The sequence below is a fragment of the Oratosquilla oratoria genome, chromosome 27 (assembly GCF_046742065.1).
Source record: "Oratosquilla oratoria isolate Oo_2021 chromosome 27, ASM4674206v1, whole genome shotgun sequence".
NCBI lineage: Eukaryota > Metazoa > Arthropoda > Malacostraca > Stomatopoda > Squillidae > Oratosquilla > Oratosquilla oratoria.
This window is the reverse complement of record NC_134803.1, coordinates 18,866,500-18,889,073: the sequence shown is the minus strand read 5'-3', so window position 1 is coordinate 18,889,073 and position 22,574 is coordinate 18,866,500. Positions and strand designations below refer to the sequence as shown.

At 36.9% G+C, this 22,574-nt stretch overlaps 1 protein-coding gene across 2 annotated transcripts in view; it reads left to right on the top strand.

The window, feature by feature from the left end:
* LOC143039925 (transcriptional adapter 1-like) overlaps positions 1-22,574 on the top strand; it is a 231,572-nt gene that overhangs the window by 113,423 nt on the left and 95,575 nt on the right. For both annotated transcript variants that reach the window (XM_076210317.1, XM_076210316.1), the window contains 2 exons: positions 5,993-6,208; positions 14,332-14,480. In XM_076210317.1, coding sequence (XP_076066432.1) covers positions 5,993-6,208; positions 14,332-14,480 — 365 coding nt within the window. The remainder of the gene's footprint in view (positions 1-5,992; positions 6,209-14,331; positions 14,481-22,574) is intronic.

The window sequence follows — 22,574 nt, the reverse complement described above, 5'->3', positions numbered from 1 at the left end:
AGATGATGAACCAGGGAGTTGGATGTTCTATGTGCCCTGAGGTCGTTTTTATGTTCATTCAACCGTTTCTTGATCCCTCGACCTGATTCACTGAAGTATGATGAAGGACAGCCGCTGCATGGAACACGGTAAACGACACTGAGGTTATTATGAATATCATCATTGTCATTTACCACATTCCATATAGCGGCTGTCCTTTATCATACTTCGGCGAATCAGGTCGACGGATCGAGAAACAGCTGAATGAACATAAAAACGATCTCAGGGCACATAGAACATCCAACTCCCTGGTTCGTCATCTAGAAAAATGCGGAAACTTACCTGAATGGAGCCGCGTGAAAATTCTGAACAAGGGACTTTAAAAGAAAATGAGAAAAACTGTGGAAGCCGCACATATTGCCACCAGGGAAAATAACAATGACAGAGACAGATTTAAATGCCTGTCAAAAATAGCAAGTGTCTTAATAATTAAATCATTAGCCGAAGACAAGACCTGACACATCCGCTCATAGCTGGCCGGGTTCCCCCTCGCTGCGAATCTAAAAGACTTGTGATCCTTTGTAATGCAACATGTCCTCTGAAGAAGACCAAGTTGGTCGAAACGTTAGGGCAATGAACTCTATTCCCAACACATCTTCGTTTGGCCTTGCCCACCCATTTCTCTCTCATATATATATATATATATATATATATATATATATATATATATATGTATATATATATATATATATATATATATATATATATATATATATATTTATATATATATGCAAAATAACCACAGGAGAAGGGAAACTTGTGGACAGTAAGTACTTTTGTATATTACATCTTCAGACTAAATGACAGAGATAGAGTTGTGTTTAAATGTAAGTATCGGGTAGCAACCATAGGGGGGGAAGGGGGGGAGACAATACAATGTGAGGAGGAGGGATGACTTTACCTCTATCGACCTGACCAACACATAAGGCTCAATCTGGCGGAAAGATCTTGGTGACCATTTGGGTTACCAATTTATCACATTTGAAATGATCATAGCTTAAGTTTATATTTTTGTCAAACATGCCTGATATTAAACCGGATTCTATAATATTTCTTTCTTGTAGGCTTTTTCCTTTGGCTAAAGTTGTTACCTTAGACCAGTGGTTCTTAACCTTTTTTGGCAGCGACCCAAAATTTTGCACAAATCAAGCATCGCGACCCAAGCCTACATAGATGTACATTGAAATTTCAAAACACTTCAAATAAATTTTCTGCTTTGGAGTTTTTATTTAATCATGGTCTGCTTAGAATCCTAAAACTAGGCATCATGTATTTTAATTATTACAGTATATAATTATAATATATTTGTAGTGGGAAAATAATTATTTTCTACAAACCCTTAGCGACCCAATAAAATGGCTTGGCGACCCAAATTTGGGTCGCGACCCAGGGGTTAAGAACCACTGCCTTAGACCAATCAATATGATGGTTGTATAATGCTTTATGTTGAAATAATGCGTTATTTTCCTGGGCAGATCTCACACTATATTTATGTTGGGAAATCCTTGTTTCCAAGTTTTTCCCAGTTTGTCCAATATAAATTTTTTTACAATCTTGGCAAGGAATTTTATAGACCACACCATTGTTGTTAGGAGGGCTGTTCTTAATTAAAGTTTTCTTAATGGTATGGTCATATTTAAAAGCTGCTTTGATATCCAATTTTTTGAGTAGGTTGACAATACAAAGAAACTTTTCATGAAAAGGAAGAACAAGTGTATTAAGTCGTTTATGGTTTCCTTGTTCTTGATTGCAAGTTTTGTAAAAGCATTTCTTGGCAGTATTGTGACATTGGTTAAGAATATGAATGGGATATTTTAACTTTTCCCCAATATTCCAGATAGTTCAAATTTCGTCATCAATAAATTCAGGATCTGAAATCCTGTAAGGTCTCAAGTACATAGAAATAAAAACTGATCTTTTTACATTGATGTGGTGATTGAAATAAAAATGAACATAGGAAAAAATATTGGTAGGTTTTCTATAGACTTGTTTTCAGAGTACCATTATCTCTAATTATTTCAACATCTAAAAAGGGGCAAACTGTTGTTATTTTCTATCTCAAGAGTGAAGTTAATGGATGGTACCAATGAATTTAGATTAATAAGGAAATCATCAATAGATAGGTTATGTGGGCAGAAACACAAAACATCGTCTACATATCTGAACCACACCACATTGTATTGTCTCCCCCTTCCCCCCCTATGGTTTCCACCTGATACTTACATTTAAACACAACTCTGTATCTCTGTCATTTAGTCTGAAGATGTAATATACAAAAGTACTTACTGTCTACAAGTTTCCCTTCTCCTGTGGTTATTTTGCATTTTTGTATCATGGTGATGTGATTGCTTGCATATATATACAGACGCTCCTCTACTTATGTTCATTCGTTTTATGTTTTTTCGATTTTACGTTTGAACTGACTGTAAAAAAAAAATTGTGAGTGAATTTTTTAGTTTAGCGCGCTCTCCATAGTTCAAACGATACTTACGCATGACGCTGCATCCATTGTTTACATTGCACAAACGACAGACTGAAAGTGCCTTGCTTCATCCTCCTCCTCCTCCTCCCCTCCTCCTCCTCCTCCTCCCCCCCTCCTCCTCCCCCCCTCCTCCTCCATCTCAATTTGTGTTGCTTGAATTTAATTTATTTGAAATTAATGTTATTATTTTACAATGTTATGTGTATGATTAATGATTTAGGGGTGTTTTGTAAGATACGGTAATAGAATTTACGGATGTATAGTACAGTAACAACTTACGTTCATTTTCAACTTACGTTCGGCCGTTCGGAACGTAACTAAAACGTAAGTTGAGGAGCGTCTGTATATATATATATATATATATATATATATATATATATATATATATATATACAGTCGAACCTCGAAAGCCCGGACTAATTGGGGGTAAGGGTGGTCCGGTCATGCCAAAAGTCCAGTCATCAAAAATATCGCCCTAACACCCGTAGATTTTCGAAGCGGTATACGTATAGTTAATGTATGATGTGGCATAGAAACACATAAGAATAATACTCTAACACTGTAATAATAATACTATAATACTAATAATTCTGTGATAATAACTGTAATACAGGCATGTAAATGTATTGTATATACAGTGTACTGTACTGTATTCTTTATTACGTACACTGTAAATATCGGAAGGTATGCACGCGGGACAGTTGTGGCGGCCAGGGTTGCTGCATTTTCTACACTGCCATGTAGAATGGGACTGTTGCCATACTGGGGCATACATTTTTCTCGGGCATGTGCAGACTTTCATAGTAAGATATACATGTCAAACTTTGACAAAATGTTGGTTCTAGTTGTTTTTTTATTCTTGAATGTATATAAGGCCCCCATGCCCTAACATATTCAGTAAGATATAAAATTATTTTTTTATATTATTATCGCTAAAAGAAAGCTGAAACTTTAGCGTAGAATTTTTTTTCTACACGGTAAAAATGTATCTTTTGGGGTATAATATTTTGTAAGTAACACAAATACAGGTAGTCGTCGACTTACGACCGAGTTCGGTTCTGACAGACAGGTCGTAAGTCGGTCTATATATATATATATATATATATATATATATATATATATATATATATATATATATATATATATATATATATATATATTGTATATTATATATTATATTTAGCATACTGAAATAATCTTAGCACCTTTGAACTATGTTGTATAGTATTTTTAACCTTTTTATAATTTCATCTGATTTTCTTTGGGAAACGTAGCCTAGGCCTAAGCATATTAAATAAAATCCTATCATCTCTGACCCATGATATTTAATACTGTATTTGTTAACCTTTGTATTATTTTACCATCAGACTTTCTTTAGGAAACGTATGCATACTGAATAAAATCTCATTATCTTTGAGGTACATTGTTTAATATTCATTAACTTTTTTATAATTTTCTTTAGGTAACGTAGCCTAGGCCTACGCATACTGAATAAAGTCCTGTCATCTTTGACCTACAAATACTTTTTGTTGGTTACATTAGAATCATTGTAAAGCAAAATTAGGGGAAAAAATTATTTCAAAGCACATTCTTTTCGTTTACGTACTGTACCGAAAATATTGTTATCGACAACAGACTAGGCATAAACAAAGTGTACTGTTACATTTTCAGATTTTATTAATCGCAAAACATAAAAATACAAAATGCTGTACCAAACATTTTGTCATCGACAACAGACTAGGTATAAAAAAAAAATAATGTTACAATTCATTAATTGCAAAACATAAAAATACAAAATGTAAGGCAAAATTAGGATTTTTTTTATTTCAACAAAACATATTCTTTTCGTTTACGTACTTTACCGAACATATTGTTATCGACAACAAACTAGTCTAGGCATAAAAAGTTTGTTATATTTTATTAATTGCAAAACATATAAAAATACAAAATGCAATGCAAAATTAGGAAGCATTTTACTTCAAATAAACAAAATGAAAGAATATTTAGCTGGCTGGGATGCTGACGCTGCCGGTAGCCTGCCAAAACTAACATACTCACGTCTCGCGGCGTGCGGAGTTATGTACTGCACTGCCAAGCATAACATTGCAATTCTATTACTGTATTAAATGTTAGATATTATTGCGCCATCTCGTGGTCGTAAAGTCGATCAGTCGTAAGTTGCATAGGTCGTAAGTCGACGACTACCTGTACCAATAAAAGTCATATTTTGATGTACCATTTATTATTTGATAACTAGTTCTATGATTTGTAGGGAGTTGGGAGATAGGGTTGATGAAAGAGTATTAGGATGGTTTGGACACATGGAAAGAATGAGTGAAGAAAGACTAGTAAAGGAGGTATGGAAGGCAGATGTGGAGGGAGTGAACATGAGGGGACGTCCTAGGATGAGGTGGATGGATGGGGTGAAGGGGGCTTTGGGGAAGAGGGGAATGTCTGTTGAGGAAGGATGGGAGAGGACAGAAGACAGGGGTGAATGGAGAATGGTTGTATATGGAAGATGTTGTGATGCATGAGGTGGAAAAGACGGGGGGATGGGGGGTGAGGTAGTGTGTGTGAGCAAATTTTTGACGCAGCCTGAAGGGATTTCTCCCCGTCTTCTCCTTTATATGGGGGAACAGAGAGGGGGGGTCGCCAATTTAATGAAGCGGCCTTTCTGTGGATGTGCTGTGTCTTGCGACACTGCTTCTGACCCAGGGCAGTGGACAAGGTGCAGGGATGACCCGTCATCTAGGAGGTGCTAAGATGGGAGGAAGGGTGGAGGAGTGTGGAGTGTTTTCAGGGATGGAATGGGTGGGAATGATTTTATGCCTTTTCCTTTTTGGCTACCTACCTTGTAAGGGGGAAAAAGCCTTGGTATATGTATGTAGTTCTATGATTTTTAAACAAAAGTTTGAGTTTTTGAATGTTTTTAACAGCCCGCTGATATGTAGAAAAAATTTCCTAATGTCCTTGTACAGTTGCCACATGCCGCTATTTTACTACGTTTTGGTACAAAATTCTGCGAAACGGCAGCCCTGGTGGCGGCTTGACTGGGCCGGGTTTGAGTATACATGTACGGCCGTCGCTGCCACCTACTGGACAAATAGGGAACTTTGCTTGAAAAGTCCGCCCTTTGTTCATTTCGACCGGTCATACGAGGGTCCGGGCATTCGGGGTCCGAGCTTTCGAGGTTCAACTGTATATATATATATATATATATATATATATATATATATTCTAATTTCATTACAGATGTGCCAGAACTATTTTGCTTTACAGATAGTCCAGATGAAGACCACTTTGGCTAAAAGTCTATTTGCTTGATGTGTTTCAATAAGTTAGGCATACGTACATGTTCATTCTATAGGATATGCATATGTTTAAGATTTTTCTTGAAATTTGTTGTTGCAGGATGAGAATATGTTATAGTGATACCAATAAAATATAACTAAGAACTTTCCTGAATTTCAGGTAAACTTTGAGCCTATTTACTTGCATGACATAGCCCCAGCTGCTTCCCTCAAAGAACCACAAGCTATCATGGAAGCTGGCCCTGATTACCATTCAAGGTCCCTCTGCCTCTTGGACATGGGACCTTTGAAGGGGCGATTGCTTTTGGCAGCATGGGACCATGGCTTGACCCATGTTGGGGACCAGGTAGCCATGGTGGTGCAGGTGGCAGTACAGGTGAGAGTCAAATAGATAAAGTGTTATGTATGGATGTTGGTGGTGATATAACTACACCACAAATAAAGGGTCAGTGATGGGCTAAACTTTCTATTAAGGGGCCACATGAAAGCAGTTTCCATAGGTCACTTATACTGATCCCCTGTATTATTATATTCACTTGATACTTCAGGAGCTTCATTACACACCAGTGGACCAGTCTTGTCATATTCTCTTATGTTGCTGGTTTCATGGAGGTTGAAGGTCTCCTGCAAGAGAGACCAGGGGCAACAGATTGATTGTATGATTTTATACCTCTCATATGCTTCCCTTATTCCACCTTAGATCTACTCCTCATATACTTGCTTCTTCTCTTCTACAGCTACCTTCACCTCTTCATCTCACCATTTGCTCCCTCTTCATATGTTCCCTTTCATCATCTTTGTCCCACACATGAGCTTCCGAGCTGTTAACACCTATCAACTTGAATTCCTAAGGCTGCCGAATAAGATGAAAATTCTCAATAGTGCAAGGAAAATAGGAGGCCTAGTTTGTATTGAATGGGATGGGGAGCAATTGTGGTTACTAAAATGATTTCTCTGCAATGAGAGAAAATGCAAGGAAATAAAAACAGTGATTTTTAAGCTGAATGTCAACCCAAAAAGCAGAGCCATCTAGGGGTGCCATGCTGAGGTCTAATGTAAACAGGGGCTTTGAAACACCAGGAAGATTCCAACTGTGTAATGAAAACTCTTTTTCTGGTTTTGGTAAGTACAAAAGAAGAAATTTGAGTCGAATCTTAGACATGGAAGGGGAGATGAGTAATAATAGAAAATGGTGTGAGAACGAATTCATAGAATTAAGGAAGGAGATTGCAGAATTAGCGGAATGTTTAACCCAAGCTAACAATGAGATATTTGATCCGAAGAAAATAAATTATGAACTAAAATCTGAGCTAATGGAAGTTAAATGTGAAAATGAAATGAAAATTAATTATACTACCAATAGTGAGAACTTAAAAAAAAGAGGTAAATGACAAAATACAGGCAATTTCTGAAAGAATTGAAGAAAACTTAAGTGAGGAAAGTATGCAAAAAACTAAGAAATGGAATGAAAACAGAGAAAATGAAGACATTGCTTTTAAAGAAATAGTACAGCAACAGATGCAGGAGAATGCAAAGGATACAATCACTCAAGTAATTAAAGAAAAGGCAAATTGTGTTAGAGATACAGTGGATAGGAAAAAATGTATTGTGGTATATGGACTAAAGGAAAAACATGGTCTGGTGAGGTACATGAGAGAAAAAGCAGAAAAAGAAACAGCAATATCAATTCTAAAAGAAATAAAAATTGGTGACCAGGAAGTAGAGAAAGAGAAGTGTATAGAATGGGACAACATTCTAAGGAAAGAAATCAACCCCCTAAAGATAAAACTAAGATTGCAAATGGTAGTAGAAGACATATTAGAAAAAAGCAAGTTAGTTGGAAAGGAGCAAATATTATAACAGGATATGGGTAAAAAGAGAAATGAGTGTTAAGGAAATAGAAAGAAGACACCAAGAGGTGAAGCTAAAAAAAAAAAACACAAAGAGAATGGAGACCGAAAGCAAGGAGTTCTATTGAAGTGAGTAAATGTCTTGGTGGATTGAAAAGTGTAATGAGAAATAGACATTTGGGAATGGATGCAAAGAGGAAGTTATATGAAGGAGTGATTGTGCCAACAGCATTGTACGGGGCAGAAACATGGAACATGAGAGAGGAAGAGAGGAGTTTGGATGTGTTTGAGATGAAATGTCTGAAAAGTATGATTGGGGTTACTAGACTGCATAGAGTGAGAAATGAGGAGGTGAGGAGGAGAACAGGGGTGGAAAGGGAACTGGAAGATAGGGTTGATGAAAGAGTATTGGGATGGTTTGGACACATGGAAAGAATGAGTGAAGAAAGATTAGTAAAAGAGGTGTGGAAGGAGTGAATATGAGGGAGCGTCCTAGGATGAGATGGATGGATGGGGTGAAAGGGGCATTGCAAAAGAGAGGAATGTCTGTGGAGGAAGGACGGGAGAGGACAGAAGATAGGGGTGAATGGAGAGGGGTTGTGTATAGATGAGGCTGTGATGCATGAGGGGGAGTGGGTGGGGGATCGGGTGTGAGGAAGTATGTATGAGAAAAAATTTGACGCAGCCCGAAGGGATTTCTCCCTGTCTTCTCCTTTTCTGCTTGGGGGGACGGAGAGGGGGGGTCACCAAATTTATGAAGCGGCCTTGCTGTGGATGTGCTGTGTCTTACAACACTGCTTTTCTGACCCAGGGCAGTGGACAGGATGCAGGGATGATCCGTCATCCAGGAGGTGCCAAGATATGAGGGAGGGAGGAGGGTGGAGGGGAGTGGAATATATAGGAAATGGAATGGGTGGGAGTGATTTCTCTGCCTTTTTCTTTTTGGCTACACCCACCCACCCCGTGTAGGGGGAAAAAGTTTTTGGTATATGTATGTATGGTCAAGTGATGACATGGGGGACACAATATGTAACTTGTCCCTCCCTCTAACTGCGTATTATAACCCACTATTGGGCGACTCTTTGACCAATGCCAGTTAGAGAGAAGACGACTTTATCATTGCCACTAACACACACACTGCCCTCTTTCCCCCCCCCCCCACACACACTTGCCCAGGTCGATGCCAGGAATGGGGGGAAGTGGTACAACTGATCATACCATGACCTTTGATGGATGTACAATGCACAAATTATTATTATTATCATTATTATTATTTTTTTTTACTTCTGATTTTTCACAAGGAAAGCAATGATATAATTTTACGTCTATGGACGTAACAACCCACATCTCCTTTCCTAGTTTCACCGTCATCCACATTATCCTTGAAGAAACCTCCTTCCACCCCAATGCATGTTTACCTATCTCTTCATTTACTAGGAATTATGTACAAAGTTTAAATTTCAAAGAGCCATTTGGCCTGACTGGAGTTGAGCTAAGGCTAAATATTTGTTATTTGATTACACAATTTTAATCCTTAATTTACATATTTACAGTCTATGTCAAGGTGGACATAGAACCATAGGAGAAAATAAATGAGCAATACTGATGTCTTGTGGTATCATGCTTTGACCGTTGGAGTCGAAATGGGCTACATGGGTTGGCTGGTGACCCCAGATATAATCGCCTTGACCCTGTGTGACCTGAGAGATGAGGTCTTAACCCCTTCCATACTGTGCCGCCTACGTAGGCGTCATGAGGAGCAAGTGGATTCGCGACGCTGCCATATTGGCGTCTTGATTATATTTATTGTAGTCGCCCCTGTGTTTTTACATTCTCCCAAATGCGCCCTGAATCCCATTCTCTGTGGTTTTCAAAATTCACGGGTGAAAGAGAGAACGATCGATATAAGCGGTGACTATATTTTATGATGCGAGTATTATTACGACACGTCATACGGCTGGCATTGGCTGCTGCCCGCGAGATTTAAGTCCCGTACTGAAGTGGTTAACTTCCTTCCAAAACATCTTTTTATTACTTTCAAAATTTTCTGTCATACTCTTTGCCCATTTCACATCTGCTCTCCTCTTTGCTTCTGTTATCTTATGCTTAACTTCCTTTCTCTTTACTTTGTACCTCTCATACGATTCCCTTGTTCTAATTTGTAGCCAATCTATGAATGCCTTCTTCTTCTCTTCTACACCCTTCTTTGCTTCCTTATCCCACCACTCACTACCCTTCTTTCTATTTCCTCCCACCCTCCTTGTTCCACACACCATCTTTGCACACCTTATGACTCCCTCCTTGAACCATCCCCATTCCTCCTCCACTCCTAGTTCTACTCAATCCTTTACTCTCTCCCACTCCTCTCTCAACTTCTTCTTATACTCATTCTCCGTTTTTTCTTCATTTAAGCAGTTCACTCTAAGTACCTCTCTACCTTCTGCCCTTTTCCTCTTTCTCCACCTATTCTCCACTCTCAATTTACCTTCCACCAGGAAATGATCTGATATTCCCCCACTCTCTCCCCTTAGAACATGTACATCCTTAACTCTTCCTACCATACTCCTGGTCACAACCATATTGTCCATTAACGCTCTATCTGCCACCCTTCCTTCCACCACCCTCTTCCATGTGTACTTATGCTTGACCTTCTTAAACACTGTATTTGGTATCATCAACTCTCTTTCAAGACACATCTCCACCATCAACTCTCCACTACGATTTTTGCCTCGAACTCCATACTTTCCAATCACTCCGTCAATTGGTTCATTTCCTATCCTAGCATTTAGGTCTCCCAATACAACTAGATTGACATTTCTCCCTAATCCCTCTATGCACTTATTTATATCTACCCAGAATGCCTCCCTTTCCTCTACATTCTTCTCACTACCAGGCCCATACACACATACAAAAACCCACATCTCCTTTCCCAGTTTCACCTTCATCCACATCAACCTTGATGACATCTCCTTCCACTCCACTACCTGCTTACTTATCTCTTCACCTACTAGTATAGCCACCCCTTCTCTCCCTCATCCCCTCTTCACTCCTGAGTACCTCCCAGCTACACTCCCAAACTCACAGTTGCCCTTTCCTTTCATTTTAATTTCACTCAAAGCCAGTACATCCATCTTTCTTCTCACAAACATACTGCCTATCTCTTCCCTTTTACTCTCATCTGTACCACATCCGCGCACATTAAAAGACCCAAACCTTAGGGTACTGGTTGGAAAGCTCCCAGACCCTCTTATGCCCTTTCTTTTTTAGGAATGTCCCCTTTTGGGGCTACAGGTAGTAGGACTCTTAATCCCATCCCCCATCCCTTTTTTGTTGCCTTTTATGACTCAAGTGGAAATACTTGGTGGCAGTATTCTTTTCCCCCACCACAGGGTAGGTAGGCAAAAAAAGGAAATGAATATTTAGAGAAATGGTACAGGACAGTAACAAGGGGTTGGGGCACAGCATAACGGAGGGACAGTCGTAGTATTAAAGTGTCATAATTTTTCTATGTACAGTTTTCCTTTATCACAGACAAAATTATGTGTGGCTCTGGTCCATAAGGGCGCCCCATATAGACCCTAAAGTATCAATTGCATGCTACTTTGCCACAATAACATGCAGCCAATACCCCAATACCCATAATTACTATATTTCCTCTTTCAGTATATTAGTTCATATTTTGTACCATCCAACAGTTTGGAGTGATCTCTTACTCTCCAGGACTGTGTTTTGGGGGGCACATACTCCACTACAAATTTTCTACTTTTCATGTAATTGCTTTCAACTTTTATCATAATTAATTCTATATTGTTTTTTCTTTCTGTTAACTTTGTCACATTAAGTCTTTCCTAGTCAAAAATAATACTCCCCACCCTGTTTTTCCTTTCTATTCTTTGTCCAACAGTTATATAGACCTTGTCCCACAGTATTTGGTGATAGAGTACTTTTTAATTTAGTTTCTACTATTCCCATTATGTCTGGTTTTTCTAATGCCAGATAGTCATTTAATTCATTCAGTCCTGAAATCATTCCCTCTATGTTGATATAGGCTAACTTAAATTTTTACCTTTCTCATCTGTCTGCTTTGTTTCCTTTTTCCTGATATACCATTTTCTCAGCCTCAGAAAAAAGAAAAAAAAATCTTTTCAGTCTCGGTTCTTTTATATTTTATTTTATTTTTATTTATTTATTTATTTATTTTTTCATTTTTCTTCATTTCTAAGTTCCTTTTTCTTTTTCATCATCACTCGTTTCTTTTTTATCCATACATTTTTGTGTTGTTCACTACTTTCTAGTTTTATTGTTGTAGATAGTATTTCCTCTGCAATCATTTGTGATCTAAGTTTTACTTTTAGTGGCCTATATTGTTTTTCTTCAGTGTATCTACCTATTCTGTATGTCTCTTCAATTTCTTTATACTTTGCCCTTCCTTTTGAATCTCTTTCAGAATTTCTTTAGCAATCTCTTTCTCCTCTTTTTCTCTCTGATATCCAGGAACATCATGCTTCTCTTTAATACCATAGATCACAATGCATCTTTTTTTATCCACTGTATCCCTGACCAAATTATCTTGGATTACCGTTTCCTTAGCATTCTCCTTGACCTGCTGCTCCACTATTTCTTTAAAAGATAATTTTTGACTCCTGTTCTACTTTCCACTGTTTATTTCTTGGAAGCCATTTTCTTTGATCTTTTCTTTCACTTTCATGGTCACTGCCTGCATTTGATCTTTCATCTCTTTCTTTAATGCCTCATTCCTATTCATATCTTCATTTTTCAATCTTTCATTTTCTCCCTTTATCCTATTTAATTCCTATTTCTACTACTCTATTTCCCTGTTATTTTCTTCATTGGCCCTTCTTAATAGGGCTACTTCCTTGTATATAATTTTACATTCACATATGAGTTCGATTATTTCATCTAACAAGTCGTTGATTTCCCTATTTCTCATTATATTTTTAAACCTTTACTTTTTTTAGGGATGGCCTCTTTGGGGCTACAGGCAGGAGGAGAACAGGGGTGGAAAGGGAGTCGGGAGATAGGGTTGATGAAAGAGTATTAGGATGGTTTGGACACATAGAAAGTGAGTGAAGAAAGATTAGTAAAAGAGGTGTGGAAGGCAGAGGTGGAAGGAGTGAATATGAGGGGGCATCCTAGGATGAGATGGATGGATGGGGTAAAAGGGGCATTACAAAGAGAGGAATGTCTATTGAGGAAGGATGGGAGAGGACAGAAGGTGGGGTGAATGGAGAAAGGTTGTGTATGGATGATGCTGTGATTCATGAGGGGGAGTGGGTGGGGGATGGGGGGTGAGGAAGTATGTATGAGAAATAATTTGATGCAGCCCGAAGGAATTTCTCCCCGTCTTCTACTTTTCTGCATGGGGGGACGGAGAGGGGGCGTCGCCGAATTAATGAAGTGGCCTTGCTGTGGATGTGCTGTGTCTTGCGACACTGCTTCTGACCCAGGGCAATGGACAGGATGCAGGGATGATCCATCATCCAGGAGGTGCCAAGATGAGAAGGAGGAAGGAGGGTGGACGGGAGTGGAATATGTAGGGGATGAAATGGGTGGGAGTAGTTCTATGCCTTTTTCTTTTTGGCTACCCCCCATGTAAGGGGGAAAAGAGCCTTTGGTATATGTATGTATTTTTTACCTGGGTTCTCTATACATAATACCACTCTCTTTATCAAAACCGGAAAATAATTTTTTTTTTTTTTTTTTCAAACCTTTGGTACATCTTCAGTGTTGCATTCAGGCATGTCCTTTTTGGGATCACCCCGAACAGTGATTCGACCCTACTTACATCTAGGCATCTTTTTTTTTTTTTTTTTTTTTTTTTTTTTTTTTTTTTTTTTTTTTTTTTTTTTTTTTTTTCTTTTTTCTTTTTTCTTTGTCCCTTTGATTTTTGTTTTTCCTTGCATTTTTTGAGTAACTGACCGTGAAAAAAGTAAAGATACAAAGACTGTTACATTGTCGGTCACTCGAAGTATATTTCTCCCTTCTAGTTTTGTAAACAACTTGGAAGGGTTGATTCCAAATTCGTCCATCGGCGAAGTGAATAATAATTTGATGCAGCCCAAAGGGATTTCTCCCCATCTTTTCTGCATGAGGGGATGGAGAGGGGGGGCTCACTGACCAAATGAAGCAGCCTTGCTGTGGATGTGCTGTGTCTTGCTACACTGCTTCTGACCCAGAGCAATGGGCAAAATGCAGGGATGACTTATCATCCAGGAGGAGTCAAGATAAGAGAGAGGGAGGGGGGTGCATGGGAGTGGAATATGTGGGGATGGAATGGGTGGGAGTGGATTTTATGCCTTTGTTTTTTGGCTACCTCCCTTATAAGGGGGGAAAGCCTTTGGTATATGTATGTATGTATGTATCACATTTATTTTCCTAGCTCCTCCCAATGCCACAGTCAGCCCCTTGCTAACCTCCTCCACATTCAGCAATTTACTGAAATACTCTACCCATCTTCCTTTAAGTGTGACATATTATCCAATTATGAGCCTGCTTATTGGCTGCCACTAGTTACCTGGTAGCTATGGGTCTCCTGTAAGAATAACTTTGGGCAACAGATTAAATTAAGCATAGCTTTTTTCAGACCTTGGTTAAAGTTTATCAACTGTAGTTTTTTATTAACCATCAGCACTGCTTGAAAAACATCCTTTCCTTGGTCATCAGTCGGCGTCGAGGCTACCGTGTGCGAGAAGGTCGTTTTATACATTCAGTTGGGACCACGCCTGCTAATCCATGGCTGAGAAACTCCACAGGTGTTTCAGATTGGGCATCTGAGAGGTAGGTGATGATTTGTAATAGAAATAGTGTTAACAGTTGATGTCAAATTACCATGTGTAAGGTCATTATATCCATTCATTTGGGGCCATACCTGCCAACCCATAACTGAGAAACTCTACTAGTATTTTACTCAGTTGTATTTTACAGGACGAGAGCTATGCTCGTAGTGACCTGTTCTAGTATCTTTTCGCATCCAGTTTATTCTTGAAATTGTGTATAGTTTTGGTATTCACTGTTTCTCTGTTCAATTTGTTCCAGACATCAATCACTCTATGTGGGAAACTATTCTTTTTCAGGTCTCTTCTAAAAGTGTCCTTTAGTTTCTTTTTGTGTCCTCTTGTTTCTCTTCTGTCCCACTTTAATAAGTTATCTCTATCGAGGATTTCTATCTCTTTCATAATTCTGTAAATGGTCAGTAAATCACCTCTTTCTCTTCTCTGTTTCATGTTGAGTGTCTCTATTGGGTTCTTGTTCACTTTCACTATTTCTTGTGCATATATATATAACGTTAATACCACCTTACTCTGTACCTTGAAAATTTCTTGAATAAACAAAAATGTTCAGTCACCTTTCATTTTATTTTCCAAGTGGTTTTATTACACATTTTGTGAATCACGAGTTTTTGTGATTTATTCGCATATACATATATATATATATATATTATATATATATATATTTACCTAGTTGTATTTTACGGGAAGGGGAGCTATGCTCGGGTGTCCCGTCTTCATATCTCATTTTATCTAAACTGTTTTTAAATTCATGTATTGTTTTTGCACACACCACTTTCTCATCTAGCTTGTTCCAAATATCTATTACTCTGTGGGGAAAGCTGTTCTTTTTCAGATCTCTTCTATAACTGTCCTTCTTGATTTTCTTTCCATGTCCTCTTGTATTTCTGTCATCCCAATTTATTAGGTCCTCTCTATCAGTAGTTTCTAAGCCTTTCATGATTCTATAAATAGTTATCAAATCTCCTCTCTCTCGTCTTTGCTCTAATGTCTGTAGCTCAAGTTTTGCTAGTCTTTCTTCATATAATAGTTTTGAGAGTGTTGGTGCCAATTTTGTAATGCTCTTTGTATTCTTTCAAGTTTTGTTATACATTTTTTTGTACTTGGTGACCACATTGTCGCTGCATATTCCAATCTTGGTCTTATCAAAGTGATTAGTATTTTCTTCACCATTTCTTCATCCAGGTACGTAAATGCCACTTTGATTGTTCTTATTCAATTATAAGTTTCTCCAAAAATCTTATTTATATGTTTCTCAGGTGACATATTATTCATAATAATGACTCCTAGGTCCTTCTCATTTTCTACTTTTTTTTATTCCTTCTTCTCCCAATTTATATGATCCTACTATTCTTTTTTTGCTTCTTCCAAATTCCATTATACTACACTTCTTAGTATTGAATTCCATCTCCCACTTCCTACTCCATTCCCATACTTTATTGAGATCACACTGTAGTGACTCACAATCTTCTTCATTGTTCACTTTTTTCAACAGTTTTGCATCATCCGCAAAGAAGCTCATATAACTTTGAATTTCTTCATCCATATCATTAATATATAGATAGCAAACATTATTGGGGCCAGAACTGTTCCTTGTGGAACACCACTTATTACTTCATCCCAATTTGAGTGTTTGTCATTTATCACTACTCTCATTTTTCTTTCTTGCAAAAAGTCTTCATCCATTTAAGCAGTTTGCCCTGTATTCCTCCTTCAGTTTCTAATTTCTTAAGCAACTTCTTATGTGGTACTTTGTCAAAAGCTTTTTTTAGGTCTAGAAATGCACAATCAGCCCATCCATCTCTTTCTTGTATTATATCTATTAGCCTTGAATAGAAACACATTAAGTTTGTGACGCATGATTGTCCTTGTCTGAATCCAAATTGCCTTGGATTTAGCATGTTTTTTTCTAAATACCTTACCCATCTACTTTTGATAATTCTTTCACGAATTTTTGCTATTGTACTTGTTAGAGAGACTGTTCTATAGTTCGAAGGGTCTTCGTTATTTCATCCTTTATATATAGGTACTATATTTGCTCTTCTCCAATCTTTTGGGACTTTTCTTTCTTTCAAGAAACTGTTTATTATGCTATGTATTTTGTCTGCCAGTTCATTCCTGCATTCTTTCAAAATCCAGTTTGCTATTTCATGTGGTCCATGCGATTTTCTGACATCAAGATTACTCAAGTGTTTCATTAATTCATTCCTTGTTACTTCTATTTCTTTCATAGGGAGGACTTTCTCCTCCCATTCGATATCTCAAGGTTGTATGTTCTCCCTTGTAAACACCGATTTAAAATGCTTGTTCATAATTTCCGCCATTTCTATTTCCTCTGTGTATTCAACTCCTCCTTGTCTTAATTTCTCTAAATCTTGTTTGTTTTTCAGTTGTTTACAATTTTCTAAAATAATTTTGGTTGATCTTTACATTTTTCTATGACATCTTTTTCATATTTTCTCTTTTCTTCTCTGCACGCTTGTACATATTTATTTCTATAACAAGTATATATTTTCCATTTTTCAGGTCTTTTGTCATTTTTCCATTTGGTCCAAGCTTTATCTCTTTTGTCTTTTAACTCCCTACAACTTTTGTTGTACCAGCACTTTACATATTCTTTTTCTTGTTTTTGTCTTGGGACATACTTTTCCACTCCTTTATAAATTCTTGTCAAAATATTCCATTTCTCTTCCACTGTTGTTTTCTCTTTGTATATTCTTCCCCAGTCTTCTTTTTGAAAGAATTCTATTATTTTATCCAAATTTGTTTTTTAATACATTAATCTTTCTTTTCTATATTGTTCATTTCTTTTCATGTATTTTTCCTCACTTAGTTCCTGTTCAACCAATATGTGGTCACTTTTACTTATTGGTGTCTTATATTCAATCTTTTCCACTATTTCAGGTTATGTGATGATTAGGTCCAGTCTCAATGGTTCTTCTTCATTTCTATACCTAGTGTTCTCTTGAATCCATTGCATCATTGTGTGGTCAATAATCATCTCAAGTAGAACATTTCCCCATGAGTCGTCTCCACCCTTTACTGTCATCTCTTCCCAGCAGACTTCTTTGCAATTAAAGTCGCCCATCATAACTATTCTTCCTCTATCTTCCATTATCTTATTTAATGTTATCCTTGTGTCTTCTAACATACTTTTATGTTCACTCTCTTCCCATGATGCCATTTTTGGAGGCACATAATTTATTACAAACCTTCTGCTCTTCCTATCTTTGTCTTCCACTTCCATCATAATCATCTCTACTGTATTCTTTCCATATGTGACACACCTCACATTTATATCCTTCTTAGTCAGGAACATAACTCCATCCCCTTGTTTTGTCTCTCGGTTTCTAATCCAATAATTATATGCACCATGTCCTACACTGTTGGGTGGTAGTGGACCTTTTAATTTTGTCTTTACAATTCCCATTATGTCTGGTTCTTATTCCTTTAGATAATCATTCAGTTCGTTCAAGCGTGTTATTAATCCATCTATATATGTGTAAGACACTTAATTTTCTGCTACTTCCATTGTATTTTCTGTTTCCCTTTAGTTTTTCTCTGTTATGATCCATTTCTTTACTCCAATAGAATTCCTCTTTTTATGACTGTTCTGTTCTCGTTTTTTTCCTTAGCTGCTTGTCGTTTTGTTTTTTCCTCCTCTCTTTCCTCTTTATTCATTTCTCTTTTTATCCATACCTTTTTATATTGTTCACTGCTAGTTTCCCTGTTTTTGCTAAGATATTCTCTGCTGTCGTTTGTGACCTGAATTTAATCTTAATTGGTCTGGTCTTATCTGTACTATATTTCCCAAGCCTATACAATTCTTTAATTTGTTTCCCTATTTCAGGTTCATCTTCCTAAACTAATTCTAATATATTGTTTACTTTTCTTTTTCCTCCTTAATTCTCGTAGTCCTGTTTAAGTTATACTTCTCTTCCATCCCTAATATAATTATACATTTCTTTTTATCTGCTAAGTCTCTTACTATATACTCCTTCTCCCTCATTACTTCTTTCATCTGCTGTGTCACTATGTCGTTAAATACAATTTTATTGTTCTCTTGGACTTTCTTCCAACCCTATGCTTCTTTTGCTATGGACTCTTTATTCTCTCTATTATACCTCTTTAATTCCTCAGTCTCATCTTTTACTTCCTATAACTGTTTTTTTAATTCTTTTACTTTAGCTAGGTTTTGGTTTTCCTTCTTTAATTGTTCCAATTTATCAACTTGCTGTGCAATCTGTGTGAGTTGACCTAGCCTACTTTCCCAGTGTTGAGCCATTTTTTCTAGTATTTCCTCTAGCCTTGCTAATCAGGGGAGGTTGGCATCCCCCCCCCTTCATTAAATCCATTGAAATTATTATCTTCACTTTCCATTTTGTTGTTCTTATTTATATTTCTAAACTTATTGATTTTACTAAAATTATTCACTTCTCTCGTGTCAGCTGAGGACCTTTTGTTGACATTTTTTTTTCTGTCAGGTGAAGCCCGTGCAGCTCCTTCCTCATTCCCTTCCATTTCCCTCAGTAATCGCTCCTCTTCTCCTTTTTCATCACCTTCCCATTACACCACGAGCTTTCCCCTTCCCTATGATACAAAAAGGTACTTCCTCATTGTTGAGATCCACAATAATTTCCTTTCTTCTTTGGAGCTCCAATCTTTGCTGTGAATCGGCCTACTTGTGTGTGTATTTACCTAGTTGTATTTTACGGGAAGGGGAGCTATGCTCGTGGTGTCCCATCTTCTTATCTCATTTTATCTAAACTATTTTTAAAATCATGTATTGTTTTTGCACACACCACTTTCTCATCTAACTTGTTCCAACTGTCTATTACTCTGTGAGGAAAGCTGTTCTTTTTCACATCTCTTCTATAGCTGTCTTGATTTTCTTTCTGTGTCCTCTTGTATTTCTATCATCCCATTTTATTAGATCATCTCTATCAATTATTTCTATGCCTTTCATGATTCTGTAAATAGTTATCAAATCTCCTCTCTTCTTTGCTCTAGTGTCTGTAGCTCAAGTTTTGCTAGTCTTTCTTCATATGATAGTTTTGAGAGTGTTGGTGCCAATTTTGTAATTGCTCTTTGTATTCTTTCAAGTTTTGTTATACAATTTTTTGTATTTGGTGACCACATCGTTCCTGCATATTCCAATCTTGGTCTTATCAAAGTGATTAGTATTTTCTTCACCATTTCTTCATCCAGGTACATAAATTATAAGTTTCTCCAAAAATCTTGTTTATATGTTTTTCAGGTGATATATTATTCATAATAATGACTCCCAGGTCCTTCTCATTTTCAACTTTTTTTTTATTCCTTCTCCCAATTTATATGATCCTACTATTCTTTTTTTTTGCTTCTTCCAAATTCCATTATACTACACTTTTTAGCATTGACCTCCATCTCCCACTTCCTACTCCATTCCCATACTTTATTGAGATCACTCTGTAGTGACTCACAATTTTCTTCTGTGTTAATTTTTTTTAATAGTTTTGCATCATCTGCAAAGAAGCTCATATAACTTTGAATTTCTTCATCCATATCATTAATATATATAGCAAACATTATTGGGGCCAGAACTGTTCCTTGTGGAACACCACTTATTACTTCATCCCAATTTGAGTGTTTGTCATTTATCACTACTCTCATTTTTCTTTCTTGCAAAAAGTCTTCCATCCATTTAAGCAGTTTTGCCCTGTATTCCTCCTTCAATTTCTAATTTCTTAAGCAACTTCTTATGTGGTACTTTGTCAAAAGCTTTTTTTAGGTCTAGAAAGCACAATCAGCCCATCCATCTCTTTCTTGTATTATATTTATTAGCCTTGAATAGAGACATATTAAATTGGCGACGCATGATCGTCCTTGTCTGAATCCAAATTGCCTTGGATTTAGCACGTTGTTTTTTCTAAATACTTTACCCATCTACTTTTGAAAATTCTTTCACAAATTTTTGCTATTGTACTTGTTAGAGAGATTGGTCTATAGTTGGTAGGGTCTTCTTTATTTCCCCCTTTATATATAGGTACTATATTTGCTTTTTTTCCAATCTTTTGGATCTTTTCCTTCTTTCAAGGAACTGTTTATTATGCTATGTATTTTGTCTACCAGTTCATTCCTGCATTCTTTCAAAATCCAGTTTGCTATTTCATGTGGTCCATGCGATTTTCTGACATCAAGATTACTCAAGTGTTTCATTATTTCATTCCTTGTTACTTCTATTTCTTTCATAGGGGGGACTTTCTCTTCCCATTTAATCTCTCCAGGTTGTATGTTCTCCCTTGTAAACACTGATTTAAAATGCTTGTTCATAATTTCTGCCATTTCTATTTCCTCTGTGTATTCAACTCCTCCTTGTCTTAATTTCTCTAGATCTTGTTTGTTTTTCAGTTGACAAATCTGTAAAATAGTTTTGGTAGATCTTTACATTTTTCAATGACCTCTTTTTCATATTTTCTCTTTTCTTTGCACACTTGTACATATTCATTTCTATAACAAGTATATATTTTCCATTTTTCAGGTCTTTTGTCTTTTTTTTTTCCATTTGGTCCAGGCTTTATCTATTTTGTCTTTTAACTCCCTACAACTTTTGTTGTACCAGCACTTTACATATTCTTTTTCTTGTTTTTGTCTTGGGACATACTTTTCCACTCCATTATAAATTTTTGTCAAAATATTCCATTTCTCTTCCACTGTTGTTTCCTCTTTGTATATTCTTTCCCAGTCTTCTTTTTGAAAAAAATTCTCTTATTTTGTCAAAGTTTGTTTTTTCATACATTCTTCCTTTTCTAAATTGTTCATTTCTTTTCATGTATTTTTTCTCGTTTAGTTCCAGTTCAATCAATATGTGGTCACTTTTACTTATTGGTGTCTTATATTCAATCTTTTCCACTATTTTAGTCTCAATGGTTCTTCTTCATTTCTATACCTAGTGTTCGCTTGTATCCATTGTGTCATTGTATGGTCAATAATCATCTCAAGTAGAACATTTCCCCATGAGTCGTCTCCACCCTTTACTGTCATCTCTTCCCAGCAGACTTCTTTGCAATTAAAGTTGCCCATCATAACTATTCATCCTCCATCTTCCATTATCTTATTTAATGTTATCCTTGTGTCTTCTAACATACTTTTATGTTCACTCTCTTCCCACGAGGCTGTTTTTGGAGGCACATAATTTATCACAAACTTTCTGCTCTTCTTATCTCTATCTTCCCCTTCGATCATAATCATCTCTACTGTATTCTTTCCATATGTGACACTCCTCACATTTATATCCTTCTTAGTCAGGAACATAACTCCACCCCCTTGTTTTGTCTCTCTGTTTCTAATCCAATAATTATATACATCATGTCCTATACTGTTGGGTGGTAGTGGACCTTTTAATTTTGTCTCTACAATTCCCATTATGTCCGGTTCTTTTTCCTTTAGATAATCATTCATTTCATTCAATCCTGTTATTAATCCATCTATATTTGTGTAAGACACTCTTAATTTTCTGCTACTAACATTGTATTTTCTGTTTCCCTTTTGTTTTTCTCTGGTATGGCCCATCTCACTTTCATATTCACTACTCTCCAATAGAATTTCTCTTTTTCTGTCTCTGTTCTATTCTCGTTTTTTTCCTTAGCTTCTTGTCTTTTCATTTTTTCCTCCTATCCTTCCTTTTTATTCATTTCTCTTTTTATCCATACCTTTTTATAATGTTCACTGTTTGCTAGTGTCCCTGTTTTTGTTAAGATATTCTCTGCTGATGTTTGTGACCTGAATTTAATCCTAACCTCTTCACTCCGGGGCACATCGCACGTCTGGCAGCATTAGCTGCCCGACGTGCGATGTTGCGTCATAATAATAGCATTAGAGGAAATAAAGTCAGTGCTCAATCATTCGTTCTCTTTCACCCGTGTATTTTGATAACCATAGAAAATAGATGAAGCCAGTTTAGAGAGAATGGAAATTATGTAGGTACGACTACAATAAATATAATCAAGATGCCGACGTCGGCATCATCGAGTACCCACTTGCTCCTCATGCCGCCTACGTAGGCGTCACCGTATGGAAGTGGTTAATTGGTCTGATCTTATCT